The sequence below is a fragment of the Xenopus tropicalis genome, chromosome 9 (assembly GCF_000004195.4).
Source record: "Xenopus tropicalis strain Nigerian chromosome 9, UCB_Xtro_10.0, whole genome shotgun sequence".
In the NCBI taxonomy this organism is placed as follows: Eukaryota; Metazoa; Chordata; class Amphibia; order Anura; family Pipidae; genus Xenopus; species Xenopus tropicalis.
Genome location: NC_030685.2, coordinates 1519639 through 1540780, shown reverse-complemented (window position 1 = coordinate 1540780; position 21142 = coordinate 1519639). Strand labels below are relative to the sequence as shown.

The following is a 21142-nucleotide window of genomic DNA, read 5'->3' as shown; positions in this document are numbered from 1 at the left end:
TCCAAAAATTCACTGCGAATCCATGCCTGGCGAAACATTTCATCACTTGTAGCCAAATATAAATAGTCGCGCAAATAAACGCACGCCATGTTAGCCATACACGCCAATACTTGCAGAAAATTACTGTATTAAAAATGACCATTTCGCTGCAAACTGGCGGCTGCGTCACTCTGGGGGAAACACAGACTGAATAAATAACACTGTAAGTCCATATTTTATTGCAAAAACTCATTTACTGTACTTTTCTAGAATTTTTCGCCTGCCTGTAGTAGGGGTTAATTTTCGCATAGCCAAATGCAATATTTAGCGCGCAAAAGTTATAGTGAATCATGCGATCGTATTCTTTTCAGCGCGGAAATTAACGCATGCGGTAAAACTAGTGCGAGAAATAACCCATGCGAAAATGTCGATTTTTCGCACGCGATAATACTATGGTGAATCGCACGCAAATTATTTTGCGTTTTTTTAACGCGAAAAAGCATGCGATAATTTTTATCGCCCTTTAGTGAATCAGGCCCTGTGTGTCTTAAAGGAAAAGTAACACTAAAAATTTTTAACTAAAAAAATCTAATCTACCCTCCCCCAATAACTGCCCTCTCCTGAAAACTATTTGTTATTTTGAATGCTTTAGAAGAAAATACCTGTTAAACTCGGCTTCCTGTCATTTGAACAAAGGCGATACGGCGATGCCGGGGAAAGTATCAGGAGATGCATCAACTATGCGGCGATCGATTGATCGAGCCTAGCCTGACTCCTTCCTATACAGAAGTCAGGCTAGGCTGGATCTTGGCCCTTGGCTCGCGTGTCCGCTGGTCCATGTCTTGGCCCTTGGCTCGCGTGTCCGCTGGTCCATGTCTTGGCCCTTGGCTCGCGTGTCCGCTGGTCCATGTCTTGGCCCTTGGCTCGCGTGTCCGCTGGTCCATGTCTTGGCCCTTGGCTCGCGTGTCCGCTGGTCCATGTCTTGGCCCTTGGCTCGCGTGTCCGCTGGTCCATGTCTTGGCCCTTGGCTCGCGTGTCCGCTGGTCCATGTCTTGGCCCTTGGCTCGCGTGTCCGCTGGTCCATGTCTTGGCCCTTGGCTCGCGTGTCCGCTGGTCCATGTCTTGGCCCTTGGCTCGCGTGTCCGCTGGTCCATGGCTTGGCCCTTGGCTCCACGTGTTTGCTGGTGTTTGTCGTGGCCCTTGGTATGCGTGTCCACTGGTGTCTGTCTTGGCTTGCGGGTCTGCTGTGCATGGCTGCTGGCTCTGAGTAGTCGTTGGTGATCTTGGTTCATGTGGCCACTGTTTTGGGCTTGTGTGGTGCTGGTCATTGCCCTTGGCCCTTATGTTGTCCTACAGACTTGTGTAGTCACAGGCCCTTGTTTTGGCCTTTGACTCACGCACCCACGGGTTTTGGTTGGCCCTTTGCTTGCTTGGCTGCCGGTCCTTGTGGTGTTGTGGGCTTATGGTCTTTCTTGCCCCTGGATGCTTGTGGTTGCTGACCTTTCCCGGGGGATTGGCTAATGCGTTAGCTGGTGCGGCCCTTGGTACATGTGGATTCTGGGCTTTGCCTTAGTTATAGCCTTGTGTTGTCTGTGGGCCATGGATATGCATGAGGGTCTGCCCTATGGCAGTTGTAGATAAGGCTAGGGTCATTGCCTCCCAGGGCCTCTGAACTTGGTTTCAGTGCTTGCTTGCCTTCTTGTTCCAAAGGTTGGCATTCTTGCAGCGGGAGTGCTCATGCTTGGATTCACATTCATCATTTGGCAATGTTTGGTTGTTTTAGTGATATGGCGTGCGTGCTACCAGCCTTCCCTCTGGGGTTTTTGTCTGCGTGGTTGTTGCATTGGCACACCAGTTGTGCATTCAGGCCGGCTAGCTCGTGCAACATTGTGTTGGTGTGCATTGCCTGGCTTCTATGCCATTGGCTACATGTATTTTGACTTTTTGGTTCAGATTGGTGTGCAGACTGTTAGTTGTTTTAGCAGCAGCAGTTGCTTGCACAGTACTTATACCAGTGTTACTGGGTCATTAGCTTCTTATGTTCCCCAGTTTGGTTGGGCTTAGTGGGCTTTGAGGGCTGCAGTATCTCTGTACTTTTGGATATCTGCATGTTGCATCTGTTGCAACTATTCTGTACAACACTCTTATATTCAGGGTTGATGAGCTACCAGAGTTCCTTGGTATCAGATTCTCACGCAGAGTGGTGTAGTTCCACACAATCCTTTGCTGTTAATAACTTTTATTTAGAATAGATGCATATCAGCAATGTTAGTCAGTAAATACAGGGACGTGCAGCTACAGAGAGAGCTCTCACACAGAAACAGGAACAGGAACTAAAAGATCAAGATCACAGCACCCCCAGAACCAATAGCAATCGCTTACATCACACACAGGAAATTGCATGGTAACATATGGCATGTGCATTCTGGGAAATGTAGTATTCTGTATAACATAACTAACTAACAGATCTATAATAAAGATTCAACAGCCTCAGTGCCTTGTCAGTTCTTCTTTTGAAGACGGTTGCCCACACTTTTTTTTTTAGGTGCTCCCATTGAGCTGTGGAGTTTATGCTTACAGGTGACCAGCTTTATGTTCTAGTGCCACTGATTGGGGCTTAGGGTCAGTTCTTAGCCCCAGCACAAGTGGGTTTATATATCCTAGTTGTTGCCATTTCTGGTGTGGTTTCTCTGGCCTCTCTTCCTGCTGGCTGTGCTAGGGTAGTGACACCATTGAGCTGGTTAGGCCAGGATTATGGTTGTGTCTGAGTGTCTGGGTATTGTAACAGACCCTCTGCATACCTCCCAACATTTGAAAAATGAAAAGAGGGACAAAAAGATTTGTCGCGCGCAGCGCGGCAATTTTTTGACCACGCCCCCTTTTGTGGTCACGCCCCAATTACCACACCCCATTTTAAGAAAAATACCCCTTTTATATAGATCAAATGGCGGGAGCAGACGAAAATGTGCTATACCCTCATACTGTACTACCTAAGGAAAACAATATAGCAACTCCTACATTAAAATACAAATATAGAGAGAAGGCAGTCAGTTATAAGTGAGTTATAACTAAGTACCAGTTTTTCCCCCCATACACAGTAGCCCGCCCCATACACAGTAGCCCGCCCCATACACAGTAGCCCGCCCCATACACAGTAGCCCGCCCCATACACAGCAGCCCGCCCATACACAGTAACCCCCATACACAGCAGCCCCCCCATACACAGCAGCCCCCCCATACACAGCAGCCCCCCCATACACAGTAGCCCGCCCATACACAGTAGCCCCCCATACACAGTAACCCCCATACACAGTAGCCCCCCATACACAGTAGCCCGCCCCATACACAGCAGCCCGCCCCATACACAGTAGCCCCCCATACACAGTAGCCCCCAATCACAGTAGCCCCCAATACACAGTGTCCCCCAATCACAGTAGCCCCCTATACACAGTGTCCCCCTATCACAGTAGCCCCCTATACACAGTGTCCCCCTATCACAGTACCTCCCATAGGAGCTCCGCCTTCTTCTGTGGCTTCTCCTTGTGCAGCGCGACAGGCCCTTTTATAAGGTTGCGCCTGTGCGTAATGACGTCACACCCACAGGCGCAACCTTATAAAAGGGCCTGTCACGCTGCACAAGGAGAGGCATAACAAAGCCGCAGGCGAAGCGTGAACATCCGGCACAGCAAGGGCATCCCGCTGTGCTGGATAGTTCAATGAATGTCCCACAATGCGGGACATTCATGGAACTATCCGGGACAGCGGGACGCGCCATAAAAAGCGGGACAGTTGGGGGGTATGCCTCTGGTCTGTGAGGGAACCCCTGTCGCAGGGAATGGGCATTGTTTGCCTTGGCTTGCTTGTCTCTCATATTATGTTATATGTAGTTGGGAATTTGAGCTTTGGTTGTCAGCCACTTTCTTATACCTTGGGACATTGTTGTTGCTCTTTTGGTCGTTCAGCATTCTTGTCTCATTTCCAGGGAATCATTAGTGTCCCTGTTTCCTCTATGGGATGTTGGCCTTGTTTTTGGCCTTTCTAGCTCTTTTGGGTTTTGTACCTTTTGTTTCCCACCCCTTACTTTACTGTGGGGCGGGGCTTGGTAGATCCCATGAGTACTGACATGGGGGGACGCAGAAGAAAAGGAGAATTTCACTTACCTTCTTGACGTAAATTCTATTTCTTCTAGTCCCGACATGTCAGTACAGGTTTCCCATCCCAATTTTGCTTCCTGTACTGCTATGGCCAATGTATAACAGTGGTGAGGAGGAAGTCAGGTGGTCTTATAGGGCGGGATTCATTTTAATTGGCTTGGTATAGGTCCTACCTCCTGTGGGGGGGGGGGGGCGATGCTACCCATGTGTACTGACATGTCGGGACTAGAAGAAATTGAATTTACGTCAAGAAGGCAAGAGAAATTCTTCTTATTCCAACTATTTAGCTTGGTAGGTATGTAGGTATTTATTTATTTCTCACAGCAGTTTTCTTGGTGTGACAATGTCCAAAAGAATTGCTCTCAACGTGTGCAAGTTGGGGTTCCATTAGGAGCATTTACTAACAGGACCTGGGAATTTCCCAAATCTTTCCAAAAAGTCCCCTAACCCCAACCCCCCTAAGGTCTGTCACACATGGGGAGGTTAGTTGCTGCGCAACAAATCTTCCTTGTCGTGGGATATACAATGCCGAGACTTGCCGAAGTTGCCTTGGGAGGAAACTTCAGAGATTTCAGCACCGCATATGCCATCCCACCGGCGATTTACATTCTAGTCAGTGGGATGGCATTTTGGGGAGATTAGTCGTCTGCGACAAGGGATATTTGGTGCGGGGTGACTAATCTCCCCATGTGTCACAGCCCTAATACCCTAACAACCCCAAACTGAGCTCAGTTAGGCTTAAATCTTTCTATGGAACATTGGGGGGGCACATGGAACTGACAGTTGTTGGGCAGAACCAGGAGAGAATATGTCTAAAAACAAAACATAGAAATGTGTAAAGAATGTAATTGTTCATGTAATACTGACTATACCGGTGTTTCAGCTCTGTTACAGGGTTACACGGTGAGTGGGATTAAAGGGCCAGAGAAGCTGTTGGATGGAGAAGAGGCCACTCTGTACTGTACGGCCACTAACTGCCCCCAGGGGAACCCACAGGTCACATGGAGTGAGGAGAGGGCAGGAAAGCAGCGGGAGATACCCCAGTGCCACCCGGGGGGCCCAGGGGAAGCAGAACGGCTGTTGGGGGGCTCCTACTTCATCACCTGTAGGATAGTGGGGCTGCAAACCTACTGCTCCTCCCTGAGATTTGTACCCCGTGTGGGGCAACACAGAGATGTGACCCTGATCTGCAGGTTTGTCTGCGATGGGGCAACTACGGAGAGGAGATTCCCCTGTGCCACCATCTATGGTAAGTGCTAAAAGTAGAAATAATCTTTTCCCCCCCCAGAATTTAAGCATAATGGCACCTGCTGCAAATAAAAACAAATTATGGGACAAAAACTAAAAACATGTCATATAACAAACCTCCATCATGCAGCAAGAGAGGGTTCTGTACCATTAAAGGGAATGTAAACCCAGCCATGATGCTGTTCCACTGTGCCCCCTGGTTTTGCTATGGAAGTTGCAAAAAAAAAAAAAAAAAAACCTCATTATAGATGCAAGAGAAGTGACCAATGAGAATGCTGATTCCCTGTGTCAGGCCCCTTGCTGGTACCTTACATATAGAGATAATGATGGCATTTTCCCGTCATTATATGGCACAGGAATCAGACATGGGGATAAAGGGACAGACTTGTTCAGTGCTGGGAAACTGTGCTTATTGCTCCCAACTCCAATTGCAGGAACAACAACTAACCCTAATACAATAAACACAAAAAGGTCATACAAGACAAATATACTATAATACACTACAAATATACAGTACACACTAACTTAACTAAATACACTAAAATGAAACCCAGAGGCCCAGCCACCTAAATAATAATAATAAGAAGAAGAAGAAATCAAAAGGGACATGATAAGTATAAGTGTGCGGACAGATGATATTGAGAAAAATCAATTTACCAGAACAGGTCAAAGGCATGTTAGTAAAAGAGTTCCCCTTTCAGTGGGCATCACAGAGTATAAAGTATCTGGGTATACAGATACCCACGGTGTTAAACAAATTATATCAACTGAATTTTCCACCGTTAATTGATAAGCTCCAAAAGCAACTTAATATATGGAGTAATCTGGGTTTATCCTGGTTTGGGAAGATCCAAGCAATAAAGATGACAATTATGCCACAGATACTTTATTTTATACAGATGATACCAATAAAGATTCCTAAAATATTCTTTAAAGAAGTGAAATCACTAATCTCAAAATTCATATGGGAGTATAAATCACCTAGACTAAGATATAGAATCTTAACCCTTCCAAAAAATAAGGGAGGGTTAGCTGTACCTGATACTTACTTGTATTATTTGGCAGTCCATTTAGGGAGAACAATGTATTGGCATCTAAAGGAAACAGGAAAAGAATGGGTAGAATTAGAACAATCAGTGAGTCCTATCCCTCTGAGAAACCTATTGTGGAGTAGAAAGTATAAAGCTGAAAGTGCGTTAGATAAACACCCTACAATTACAGCAACCTTAGACACCTGGTATAGATGTAGATCTCGGTTTAAACTTACGTCAGAATTTCCAATTTTACAACCTTTAACACAGAACCCAGATTTTGTTCCTAGTCTTGATCCCAAAGCATTTTTTCAATGGAGTACTTATAATAACAGAGAAACTAGGGTATCGGATTTTTATAAAAATGGCAAAATAATATCATTGTCGAATATTCAGGAACGGTGGGGGAATCATCCTAGGGATCAATTGTGCTACTTTAAACTTTATCATTTTTTAACTAACGATAAATCATCTTTAGGAGATTTTACTAGTACTGCATGGGAAATCTTGTTAGGTAAGCAACAAATTCCTGATTAAATGCTTTCGACCATATATAAGATTATTCTTGGTAACCAGGAACATGAATCGTTAAAATATTTTGATGCCTGGGAAAAGGAGATGGGAATGCTTATTCCCCCAATAATAAGACAAAAGATTTTGCAGAATATTCACAAAGCATCAAGAGCATCTAGAATAAGAGAGATGCTATTTAAACTTATTACAAGATGGTATTATGTTCCAGAGAAAATGCATGTAATGTTTCCAACCTCATCAGAGTTATGCTGGAGGTGTAAAAAGGAAACAGGCTCTTTTAAGCATATCTGGTTCACTTGTATAGAAATGCAAGGATATTGGTCCAAGATCTGTACTACAATTGGTAAAGTTACAGGTACTAAAATATTAAGCACTGATTTAATGTGTTTATTATTCTATTTTGATGATAAGGAAAATAGTGTATTAACAGATAAACTAACTTTACATCTTTTGAATGCGGCTAAAGCTTTGATTCCCAGAGCCTGGAAAAATACTAAACCACCTTCATATTCGGAGTGGATAAATTTAGTAGAGGAATCTAGGAAACTGGAAGAAATAACTCATTTAATACAAAATAAAGTTGCACAGTATAGGGTAACGTGGTCACCTTGGTTGAAAATGAACAATATACTGTTTTAAACTAAGCATTTGTGTTCTGTGATGAGGCTGTATACAACGTTATGTATAGTATATATTGGTTGAGAGGTTTATAAACTGTAATGTAACTTGATGTAAGCCCTTGGAGATATATATTTTGGTGAGATATGAATGTTCTACCTTTGCTTTGCTTAGCCCTATTTTTTCTTTCTTTTCCCTTCCCTTTTCTTTTTTCTGTATCCTTATTTTCTTTGGGAAAAATGATAAATAAAGATTGTTAAAAAAAAAAAAAAATAATAATAATATCCCACACCATATAAACACTCTCTGTGAAACCTTAACTCTATCCCTCTCCTTAGTTTTGATAGGAGTTCTGATTTAGTACGGTGCTTAACCCTCTCCTAGCCCCTTTGTCTGTGCCCTACTGAAGCCAACTTATATACAGGAGAGATGGGTGGCTTCTAGAACTTTCTAGAAGTCTCTCCTGATTGGTCCATTTAAATGATGCTAGCATATACCAGTTAGTTACAGGAAGTTACCCATCCGCCATTAAGGGTATTCCAGTCTCCATGTCTGCGTCTCCACCATGACTGTCCTTCCTTTGTTTCCCATATTAGGAAACTCCTATTGTTTCTACCAGACAACCAGGTGACCACTAATAAGGCTGCTTCCTCTCTAAGTTAACAAAATGTAGGAACCCACAATATACTGTATATATTACAATAATCTTACACTGGGGAGACTGTGTGCCACCCCTGATTAGAAGCCGCCATAAGTGTGTATTAGTGTAATAAGTGTGTGATTGTGTGTTTGTGTGTGTATCTGGCACTAATCTGGGCACAAACAGCTGGAGATCACAGGAGGGAGACAGAAGATCGCAGGGACAGCAGATGCAGTCGGCTCCAGTGTGGGCAGCACAGGAAGTGAGGGGGGAGCACAGGAAGGGGGGAGAGCAGCAAAAGCCTGACATGTAGAATCCACATGTCAGGCTTTTCCCATGGGGCCCCATGGCAATCGCGCCCCAGGGGCCACTATTTACCCCCCTCTGCTCGTTCCCTAGGGGGTTCTTTACCCTGCGCAAGATAAAGAAAACAAATGCCAAGCACGTAGGAGCTATAACATGTTTTTATGCCAGCACGTAGGAGCTACGTGCTTGGCAGGGAAAGGGTTAAACCCATTTGTTTTGCTAAATCTTGCAAACTGCTAGTGTGTTCTGCCCTGTGACTGGTCTCCATCATGTTTATTTTTTTACCCCTAATGTTCCCATTATGTTTATTTCCCAGCCAAACCAGCGCCGGCATCAGTGGTACCAACTCTGTGTGACTCTGGGGAGATCCTGTACTCTCTCACCCTGCGGGGATTCTACCCCAGAGATATCTCCATCACATGGACCTGTGGGGCAGGAGATTCCCAGGACAGAATATTATCCACAGAACTATATGAGGAGAATCCGGATCTCACATTCAGTTTGTGTAGTGAGGCCAGAATTCCTGGGGATCAGTATAAAGATCCGGCATTCCGAGTGGGTGTGGCCTGGGAACATGGTTCCTTGGATGCCCCGGGATACAGAGAGATCTCTGCACAGGATCCAGGTGAGACATTTTGGCTCTCAGGCTTTGCCTTTCTGCCCAACCTCCCTCAGGCTCACTCACATCCCAACCCACTCTATAGTAACTGCCCCATTGTTTTGCCCCGAAATCTACATCATCCAGTGAAAAGCAGAGAGTTTTGGGGCATGAATTGGGGGCTGAGTAAGTTCCATTTCAGACCATTATATGTAACAGGGGGATAAGGGGCCGCCACCCACAAAAGGCTTTGGTCCTTTGCTTAAATAAATCTCTTTGCACCTCATTATTGTGAAAACGGTTGATTTATGATGCTTTATCCTCTCTTATTGTACATTCTCTCTAAAGGGACCCTACCCTAATCTATTTACAAGTAACGCAGTTGGCCAATTAGCCAGACAATTAGAACAAAGCAATAAATGAGCAGATAAATTGCACCAATGGGTTCTTTTCTCCATTTAAATGTGCTCTCTCTCTCCTTTCTTTCTTTCTTTCTTTCTTTCTTTCTTTATTCTTTTCTTTCCTTTCTTTCTCTTTCTATGAAGAACTAAAAGGCAGGTGTCACCAACACATGAGTTGGGGGGGGGGATGGGTTGATGAAACCTTGTGCCCCCTTGTATGAGGGGATCAGGAACTTGAGTTAATAGTTGAATGAGTTAATAGTTGCATCTTTCTTTGCCTGGTAGGAAACAGGGAGCACTTACCTTACTATAATTTTGCATTCTAACACAACATTTAACCTAGGAAAATTCATTATTTTACAGAATTCCCATGGAAACCAGCAGTGGAGCCAATACAGGAGGCTCAGTTTCTCCATAACAGCCCCACCACCCTGCGGTGCAATATCTCGGGGTATTTCCCAGATGCCCTGACAGTGACGTGGCTGCGGAAAGGGGCAAAAAGTGAGGGACTAACAGAAGTGCCCAATACTCACCCCAATATACAGTCCTGCAAACAGCCAGATAGCACCTACAGCTGCACCCCCAGTCTGATCATTTACCCCACACTGAGAGACCAGGGGGCAGAATATATCTGCAGGGTGGCACATCCCAGTCTGGGGGAACCCATAGACACGAGCACTGGGAGGATCAAGGTTATGGGTGAGTCTATCTGCTGATTTTTCCCATTATGGGCTGGGACTGTGCAACAAATACAAATAATATATAAAAAATACTATATGTTGAGGAAACCCCCCCCCCCCCCAGAGTTCTTTGGCAGCAGTAACGTTAGCTTGAGATTACATGGTACTGGGGGAAAGGCATCACTTACCGTACCTCATCATTTTGGCTTAGGATCCTGCACAACCTTCTTAACATTGAATAAAAAGTTCTTCAGTGATGAGCGAATTTTTTGCGCCAGGCATGGATTTGCAGCAAATTTCCGCATTTCGCCATTGGCAAAACTTCGGTGAAAATACGCTGCAGAATTTTTTGCAAAGGGCACGGTCGTGTCAAAATTAGGCAGGGTCGTGTAAAAAAAAAAGCGCGGGCGACAAAAAAAATTGCGCGACAAATTTTGCACATTTTCTTGCCGTTTCACAAATTTTATGGCGAAGCGAAATAGGACAGATTCGCTCATCACTATTCTTTTTTATATATAGATATTTTGCATGACAAAAGGCACCAATGACAAGTCATGTGTTTCAGGAAAAGTAAAAACTCAGTATTCTGTATCAGAAAGGTGTAAATACAGCCATAATCACTCACAGAAACGCTGCCCTGAGTCCTCTATCAAAAGAAACACGGATTTCTTGTGTCCTTTTGGGTCACATGTTCTTATGTCAGATTTCCTCTCTTCAGGGCACGGGCACGGGCACGAGTCTGCTCAGTTTGCTCTTCTCTTTCCTTCTCTTCTCCTCCCCCTCCCCCTCCTATCAGAATTTGCTCCCCCTCTCAACTCTCTGTAATATGAGCTACCAGCAGCCAGAGCTGTAGTACAGAAGTTACTGAGACCAAGCTAAAATGGCAGCTGCTATCTTAAACAAACAGATTGACCCTCTAGGGCTGTAACTCAGGCAGGTAAAGCTTTCTGCAGAATAAATATAGGGTTTTAGGTGGCACTAATAGTAACATAGTAAGTTAGGTTGAAAAAAGACATACGTCCATCACGTTCAACCATAATGCCTATATATAACCTGCCTAACTGCTAATTGATCCCGAGGAAGGCATAAAACCCCATCTGAAGCCTCTAATTTGCCCCAGAGGGGTAAAAATTCCTTCCTGACTCCCAGATGGCAATCGGACCAGTCCCTGGGGCAACTAGTACTGAGAGCTATCTCCCATAACTCTGTATTCCCTCACTTGTACTGAGAGCTATCCCCCCTACCCCTGTATTCCCTCACTTGTACTGAGAGCTATCTCCCCTACCCCTGTATTCCCTCACTTGTACTGAGAGCTACCCCCCTACCCCTGTATTCCCTCACTTGTACTGAGAGCTATCCCCCCTACCCCTGTATTCCCTCACTTGTACTGAGAGCTATCTCCCATAACCCTGTATTCCCTCACTTGTACTGAGAGCTATCCCCCCTACCCCTGTATTCCCTCACTTGTACTGAGAGCTATCTCCCCTACCCCTGTATTCCCTCACTTGTACTGAGAGCTATCCCTCCTACCCCTGTATTCCCTCACTTTTACTGAGAGCTATCCCCCCTACCCCTGTATTCCCTCACTTGTACTGAGAGCTATCTCCCCTACCCCTGTATTCCCTCACTTGTACTGAGAGCTATCTCCCCTACCCCTGTATTCCCTCACTTGTACTGAGAGCTATCTCCCCTACCCCTGTATTCCCTCACTTGTACTGAGAGCTATCTCCCCTACCCCTGTATTCCCTCACTTGTACTGAGAGCTATCCCCCCTACCCCTGTATTCCCTCACTTGTACTGAGAGCTATCCCCCCTACCCCTGTATTCCCTCACTTGTACTGAGAGCTATCCCCCCTACCCCTGTATTCCCTCACTTGTTCTGAGAGCTATCCCCCTACCCCTGTATTCCCTCACTTGTACTGAGAGCTATCTCCCCTACCCCTGTATTCCCTCACTTGTACTGAGAGCTATCTCCCTACCCCTGTATTCCCTCACTTGTACTGAGAGCTATCCCCCCTACCCCTGTATTCTCTCACTTGTACTGAGAGCTATCCCCCTACCCCTGTATTCCCTCACTTGTACTGAGAGCTATCCCCCCTACCCCTGTATTCCCTCACTTGTACTGAGAGCTATCCCCCCTACCCCTGTATTCCCTCACTTGTACTGAGAGCTATCCCCCCTACCCCTGTATTCCCTCACTTGTACTGAGAGATATCCCCCATACCCCTGTATTCCCTCACTTGTACTGAGAGCTATCTCCCTACCCCTGTATTCCCTCACTTGTACTAAGAGCTATCCCCCCTACCCCTGTATTCCCTCACTTGTACTGAGAGCTATCCCACCTACCCCTGTATTCCCTCACTTGTACTGAGAGCTATCCCCCTACCCCTGTATTCCCTCACTTGTACTGAGAGATATCCCCATACCCCTGTATTCCCTCACTTGTACTGAGAGCTATCCCCCCTACCCCTGTATTCCCTCACTTGTACTGAGAGCTATCTCCCCTACCCCTGTATTCCCTCACTTGTACTGAGAGCTATCCCCCCTACCCCTGTATTCCCTCACTTGTACTGAGAGCTGTCCCCTACCCCTGTATTCCCTCACTTGTACTGAGAGCTATCGCCCCCTACCCCTGTATTCCCTCACTTGTACTGAGAGCTATCCCCCTACCCCTGTATTCCCTCACTTGTACTGAGAGCTATCCCCCCCTACCCCTGTATTCCCTCACTTGTACTGAGAGCTATCCCCCTACCCCTGTATTCCCTCACTTGTACTGAGAGCTATCTCCCCTACCCCTGTATTCCCTCACTTGCACTGAGAGCTATCCCCCCTACCCCTGTATTCCCTCACTTGTACTGAGAGCTATCTCCCCTACCCCTGTATTCCCTCACTTGTACTGAGAGCTATCTCCCTTACCCCCTGTATTCCCTCACTTTTACTGAGAGCTATCCCCCCTACCCCTGTATTCCCTCACTTGTACTGAGAGCTATCTCCCCTACCCCTGTATTCCCTCACTTGTACTGAGAGCTATCTCCCCTACCCCTGTATTCCCTCACTTGTACTGAGAGCTATCCCCCTACCCCTGTATTCCCTCACTTGTACTGAGAGCAATCCCCCCTACCCCTATATTCCCTCACTTGTACTGAGAGCTATCCCCCTACCCCTGTATTCCCTCACTTGTACTGAGAGCTATCTCCCCTACCCCTGTATTCCCTCACTTGTACTGAGAGCTATCTCCCATAACCCCTGTATTCCCTCACTGTACTGAGAGCTATCTCCCCTACCCCTGTATTCCCTCACTTGTACTGAGAGCTATCCCCCCTACCCTGTATTCCCTCACTTGTACTGAGAGCTATCTCCCCTACCCCTGTATTCCCTCACTTGTACTGAGAGCTATCCCCCATACCCCTGTATTCCCTCACTTGTACTGAGAGCTATCCCCCCTACCCCTGTATTCCCTCACTTGTACTGAGAGCTATCTCCCCTACCCCTGTATTCCCTCACTTATACTGAGAGCTATCTCCCCTACCCCTGTATTCCCTCACTTGTACTGAGAACTATCTCCCCTACCCCTGTATTCCCTCACTTGTACTGAGAGCTATCTCCCATAACCCTGTATTCCCTCACTTGTACTGAGAGCTATCTCCCTACCCCTGTATTCCTCACTTGAACTGAGAGCTATCCCCCTACCTGTATTCCTCACTTGTACTGAGAGCTATCTCCCCTACCCCTGTATTCCCTCACTTGTACTGAGAGCTATCCCCCATACCCCTGTATTCCTCACTTGTACTGAGAGCTATCCCCCTACCCCTGTATTCCCTCACTTGTACTGAGAGCTATCCCCCCTACCCCTGTATTCCCTCACTTGTACTGAGAGCTATCTCCCCTACCCCTGTATTCCCTCACTTGTACTGAGAGCTATCTCCCCTACCCCTGTATTCCCTCACTTGTACTGAGAGCTATCTCCCTACCCCTGTATTCCCTCACTTGTACTGAGAGCTATCCCCCCTACCCCTGTATTCCCTCACTTGTACTGAGAGCTATCCCCCCTACCCCTGTATTCCCTCACTTGTACTGAGAGCAATCCCCCCTACCCCTGTATTCCCTCACTTGTACTGAGAGCTATCCCCCCTACCCCTGTATTCCCTCACTTGTACTGAGAGCTATCCCCCCTACCCTGTATTCCCTCACTTGTACTGAGAGCTATCCCCCCTACCCCTGTATTCCCTCACTTGTACTGAGAGCTATCTCCCCTACCCCCTGTATGATCCCCCTTTCCACTTGTACTGAGAGCAATCCCCCCTACCCCTGTATTCCTCACTTGTACTGAGAGCTATCCCCCCTACCCCTGTATTTCCCTCACTTGTACTGAGAGCTATCTCCCTACCCCTGTATTCCCTCACTTGTACTGAGAGCTATCTCCCTACCCTGTATTCCCTCACTTGTACTGAGAGCTATCTCCCATAACCCTGTATTCCCTCACTTGTACTGAGAGCTATCTTCCATAACCCTGTAGTCCCTCACTTGTACTGAGAGCTATCTCCCTAACCCTGTATTCCCTCACTTGTACTGAGAGCTATCCCCCCTACCCCTGTATTCCCTCACTTGTACTGAGCTATCCCCCACCCTGTATTCCCTCACTTGTACTGAGAGCTATCCCCCTACCCCTGTATTCCCTCACTTGTACTGAGAGTACCCTGCTTGTACGCTATCCCCCTACCCCTGTATTTCCCTCACTTGTACTGAGAGCTATCCCTGTAGACCCTTGTATTTCCCTCACTTGACTGAGAGCTATCTCCCCACCCCTGTTTCCCTCACTTTGTACTGAGAGCTATCTCCCCCCTGTATTCCCTCACTTGTTACTGAGAGCTATCTCCCTAACCCTTGTATTCCCTCACTTGTACTGAGAGCTATCTCCCCTACCCCTGTATTCCCTCACTTGTACTGAGAGCTATCCCCCTACCCCTGTATTTCCCTCACTTGTACTGAGAGCTATCCCCCCTACCCCTGTATTCCCTCACTTGTACTGAGAGCTATCTCCCCTACCCCCTGTATTCCCTCACTTGTATGGAGAGCTATCCCCTACCCTGTATCCCTCCTTGTTGGATTCCCCTCCCCTGTATTCCCTCACTTGTACTGAGAGCTATCCCCCATACCCTGTATTCCCCTTATGAGAGCTATCCCCTACCCCTTTTCCCTCACTTGTACTGAGAGCTATCTCCCCTACCCTGTATTCCCTCACTTGTACTGAGAGCTATCTCCCCTACCCTGTATTCCCTCACTTGTACTGAGAGCTATCTCCCCTACCCCTGTATCCCTCACTTGTACTGAGAGCTATCTCCCATAACCCTTATCCCTCACTTGTAACTGAGAGCTATCTTCCCCTACCCTGTTATTTCCCTCACTTGTACTGAGAGCTATCTCCCTTACCCCTGGTATTTCCCTCACTTGTACTTGAGAGCTATCCCCCTACCCCTTGGTATTCCCTCACTTGTACTGCAGAGCTAATCCCCCCCTACCCCTGTTATTCCCTCACTTTACTGAGAAAGCAATCCCCCCTACCCCTGTATTCCCTCACTTGTACCTGAGAAGCTATCCCCCGCTACCCCTGTATTCCCTCCACTTGTACTGAGAGCTATCCCCCCTACCCCTGGTATTTCCCTCACTTGTACTGAGAGCTATCCTCCCCTACCCCCTGGTGATTCCCTCACTTGTACTGAGAGCTATCTCCCCTACCCCTGTATTCCTCTCACTTGTACTGAGAGCAATCCCCCCTACCCCTGTATTCCCTCACTTGTACTGAGGAGCTATCCCCCCTACCCCTGTTATTCCCTCACTGTGTACTGCAGAGCTATCCCCCTACCCCTGTTATCCCTCACTTGTACTGAGAGCTATCTCCCTACCCCTGTATTCCCTCACTTGTACTGAGAGCTATCTCCCATAACCCTGTATTCCCTCACTTGTACTGGAGCTATCTCCCATAACCCTGTATTCCCTCACTTGTACTGAGAGCTATCTCCCATAACCCTGTATTCCCTCACTTGTACTGAGAGCTATCCCCCCTACCCCTGTATTCCCTCACTTGTACTGAGAGCTATCCCCCCTACCCCTGTATTCCCTCACTTGTACTGAGAGCTATCACCCCTACCCCTGTATTCCCTCACTTGTACTGAGAGCTATCCCCCCTACCCCTGTATTCCCTCACTTGTACTGAGAGCTATCCCCCTACCCCTGTATTCCCTCACTTGTACTGAGAGCTATCTCCCCTACCCCTGTATTCCCTCACTTGTACTGAGAGCTATCTCCCCTACCCCTGTATTCCCTCACTTGTACTGAGAGCTATCTCCCCTACCCCTGTATTCCCTCACTTGTACTGAGAGCTATCTCCCATAACCCTGTATTCCCTCACTTGTACTGAGAGCTATCTCCCATAACCCTGTATTCCCTCACTTGTACTGAGAGCTATCTCCCCTACCCCTGTATTCCCTCACTTGTACTGAGAGCTATCCCCCCTACCCCTGTATTCCCTCACTTGTACTGAGAGCTATCCCCCCTACCCCTGTATTCCCTCACTTGTACTGAGAGCTATCTCCCCTACCCCTGTATTCCCTCACTTGTATGGAGAGCTATCCCCCCTACCCCTGTATTCCCTCACTTGTACTGAGAGCTATCCCCCCTACCCCTGTATTCCCTCACTTGTACTGAGAGCTATCTCCCATAACCCTGTATTCCCTCACTTGTACTGAGAGCTATCTCCCCTACCCTATATTCCCTCACTTGTACTGAGAGCTATCTCCCCTACCCCTGTATTCCCTCACTTGTACTGAGAGCTATCTCCCCTACCCCTGTATTCCCTCACTTGTACTGAGAGCTATCTCCCATACCCCTGTATTCCCTCACTTGTACTGAGAGCTATCCCCCCTACCCCTGTATTCCCTAACTTGTACTGAGAGCTATCTCCCATAACCCTGTATTCCCTCACTTGTACTGAGAGCTATCCCCCCTACCCCTGTATTCCCTCACTTGTACTGAGAGCTATCCCCCCTACCCCTATATTCCCTCACTTGTACTGAGAGCTATCCCCCCTACCCCTGTATTCCCTCACTTGTACTGTGAGCTGTCCCCCTACCCCTGTATTCCCTCACTTGTACTGAGAGCTATCCCCCCTACCCCTGAATTCCCTCACTTGTACTGAGAGCTATCCCCCCTACCCCTGTATTCCCTCACTTGTACTTAGAGCTATCCCCCCTACCCCTGTATTCCCTCACTTGTACTGTGAGCTGTCCCCCTACCCCTGTATTCCCTCACTTGTACTGAGAGCTATCCCCCCTACCCCTGTATTCCCTCACTTGTACTGAGAGCTATCCCCCCTACCCCTGTATTCCCTCACTTGTACTGAGAGCTATCCCCCATACCCCTGTATTCCCTCACTTGTACTGAGAGCTATCCCCCCTACCCCTGTATTCCCTCACTTGTACTGAGAGCTATCCCCCTACCCCTGTATTCCTTCACTTGTACTGAGAGCTATCTCCCATAACCCTGTATTCCCTCACTTGTACGGAGAGCTATCTCCCATAACCCTGTATTCCCTCACTTGTACTGAGAGCTATCCCCCCTACCCCTGTATTCCCTCACTTGTACTGAGAGCTATCCCCCCTACCCCTGTATTCCCTCACTTGTACTGAGAGCTATCTCCCCTACCCCTGTATTCCGTCACTTGTACTGAGAGCTATCTCCCATACCCCTGTATTCCCTCACTTGTACTGAGAGCTATCCCCCCTACCCCTGTATTCCCTCACTTGTACTGAGAGCTATCCCCCCTACCCCTGTATTCCCTCACTTGTACTGAGAGCTATCTCCCATACCCCTGGTATTCCCTCACTTGTACTGAGAGCTATCCCCCCTACCCCTGTATTCCCTCACTTGTACTGAGAGCTATCCCCCCTACCCCTGTATTCCCTCACTTGTACTGAGAGCTATCCCCCTACCCCTGTATTCCTTCACTTGTACTGAGAGCTATCCCCCCTACCCCTGTATTTTCTCACTTGTACTGAGAGCTATCTCCCATAACCCTGTATTCCCTCACTTGTACGGAGAGCTATCTCCCATAACCCTGTATTCCCTCACTTGTACTGAGAGCTATCCCCCCTACCCCTGTATTCCCTCACTTGTACTGAGAGCTATCCCCCCTACCCCTGTATTCCCTCACTTGTACTGAGAGCTATCCCCCCTACCCCTGTATTCCCTCACTTGTACTGAGAGCTATCCCCCCTACCCCTGTATTCTCTCACTTGTACTGAGAGCTATCCCCCTACCCCTGTATTCCCTCACTTGTACTGAGAGCTATCTCCCCTACCCCTGTATTCCCTCACTTGTACTGAGAGCTATCCCCCCTACCCCTGTATTCCCTCACTTGTACTGAGAGCTATCCCCCCTACCCCTGTATTCCCTCACTTGTACTGAGAGCTATCCCCCCTACCCCTGTATTCCCTCACTTGTACTGAGAGCTATCCCCCCTACCCCTGTATTCTCTCACTTGTACTGAGAGCTATCCCCCTACCCCTGTATTCCCTCACTTGTACTGAGAGCTATCCCCCCTACCCCTGTATTCCCTCACTTGTACTGAGAGCTATCCCCCCTACCCCTGTATTCCCTCACTTGTACTGAGAGCTATCCCCCCTACCCCTGTATTCCCTCACTTGTACTGAGAGCTATCCCCCCTACCCTGTATTCCCTCACTTGTACTGAGAGCTATCTCCCATAACCCTGTATTCCCTCACTTGTACTGAGAGCTATCCCCCCTACCCCTGTATTCCCTCACTTGTACTGAGAGCTGTCCCCCTACCCCTGTATTCCCTCACTTGTACTGAGAGCTATCCCCCCTACCCCTGTATTCCCTCACTTGTACTGAGAGCTGTCCCCCTACCCCTGTATTCCCTCACTTGTACTGAGAGCTAACCCACCTACCCCTGTATTCCCTCACTTGTACTGAGAGCTATCCCCCCTACCCCTGTATTCCCTCACTTGTACTGAGAGCTATCCCCCCTACCCCTGTATTCCCTCACTTGTACTGAGAGCTATCCCCCCTACCCCTGTATTCCCTCACTTGTACTGAGAGCTATCCCCCCTACCCCTGTATTCCCTCACTTGTTCTGAGAGCTATCCCCCCTACCCCTGTATTCCCTCACTTGTACTGAGAGCTATCTCCCCTACCCCTGTATTTCCTCACTTGTACTGAGAGCTATCTCCCATACCCCTGTATTCCCTCACTTGTACTGAGAGCTATCCCCCCTACCCCTGTATTCCCTCACTTGTACTGAGAGCTATCCCCCTACCCCTGTATTCCCTCACTTGTACTGAGAGCTATCTCCCCTACCCCTGTATTCCCTCACTTGTACTGAGAGCTATCCCCCCTACCCCTGTATTCCCTCACTTGTACTGAGAGCTATCCCCCTACCCCTGTATTCCCTCACTTGAACTGAGAGCTATCCCCCTACCCCTGTATTCCCTCGCTTGTACTGAGAGCTATCCCCCCTACCCCTGTATTCCCTCACTTGTACTGAGAGCTATCTCCCATATCCCTGTATTCCCTCACTTGTACTGAGAGCTATCTCCCCTACCCCTGTATTTCCTCACTTGTACTGAGAGCTATCTCCCATACCCCTGTATTCCCTCACTTGTACTGAGAGCTATCCCCCCTACCCCTGTATTCCCTCACTTGTACTGAGAGCTATCCCCCCTACCCCTGTATTCCCTCACTTGTACTGTGAGCTGTCCCCCTACCCCTGTATTCCCTCACTTGTACTGAGAGCTATCCCCCCTACCCCTGTATTCCCTCACTTGTACTGAGAGCTATCCCCCCTACCCCTGTATTCCCTCACTTGTACTGAGAGCTATCCCCCCTACCCCTGTATTCCCTCACTTGTACTGAGAGCTATCCCCCCTACCCCTGTATTCCCTCACTTGTACTGAGAGCTATTCCCCCTACCCCTGTATTCCCTCACTTGTACTGAGAGCTATCCCCCATACCCCTGTATTCCCTCACTTGTACTGAGAGCTATTCCCCCTACCCCTGTATTCCCTCACTTGTACTGAGAGCTATCCCCCATACCCCTGTATTCCCTCACTTGTACTGAGAGCTATCTCCCCTACCCCTGTATTCCCTCACTTGTACTGAGAGCTATCCCCCCTACCCCTGTATTCCCTCACTTGTACTGAGAGCTATCCCCCTACCCCTGTATTCCGTCACTTGTACTGAGAGCTATCTCCCATACCCCTGTATTCCCTCACTTGTACTGAGAGCTATCTCCCCTACCCCTGTATTCCCTCACTTGTACTGAGAGCTATCTCCCATACCCCTGTATTCCCTCACTTGTACTGAGAGCTATCCCCCCTACCCCTGTATTCCCTCACTTGTTCTGAGAGCTATCCCCCCTACCCCTGTATTCCCTCACTTGTACTGAGAGCTATCTCCCCTACCCCTGTATTTCCTCACTTGTACTGTGAGCTATCCCCCCTACCCCTGTATTCCCTCACTTGTACTGAGAGCTATCCCCCTACCCCTGTATTCCCTCACTTGTACTGAGAGCTATCCCCCTACCCCTGTATTCCCTCACTTGTACTGAGAGCTATTCCCCCTACCCCTGTATTCCCTCACTTGTACTGAGAGCTATCCCCCATACCCCTGTATTCCCTCACTTGTACTGAGAGCTATCTCCCCTACCCCTGTATTCCCTCACTTGTACTGAGAGCTATCCCCCCTACCCCTGTATTCCCTCACTTGTACTGAGAGCTATCCCCCTACCCCTGTATTCCGTCACTTGTACTGAGAGCTATCTCCCATACCCCTGTATTCCCTCACTTGTACTGAGAGCTATCCCCCCTACCCCTGTATTCCCTCACTTGTACTGAGAGCTATCTCCCCTACCCCTGTATTCCCTCACTTGTACTGAG

At 47.9% G+C, this 21142-nt stretch overlaps 1 protein-coding gene across 1 annotated transcript in view; it reads left to right on the top strand.

The window, feature by feature from the left end:
- LOC101732019 overlaps window positions 1-21142 on the top strand; it is a 100796-nt gene that overhangs the window by 23323 nt on the left and 56331 nt on the right. Inside the window, exons 6-8 of the mRNA XM_031892896.1 lie at window positions 5017-5382; window positions 8827-9135; window positions 9873-10208. Of these exons, the coding sequence (XP_031748756.1) occupies window positions 5017-5382; window positions 8827-9135; window positions 9873-10208 (1011 nt within the window). The remainder of the gene's footprint in view (window positions 1-5016; window positions 5383-8826; window positions 9136-9872; window positions 10209-21142) is intronic.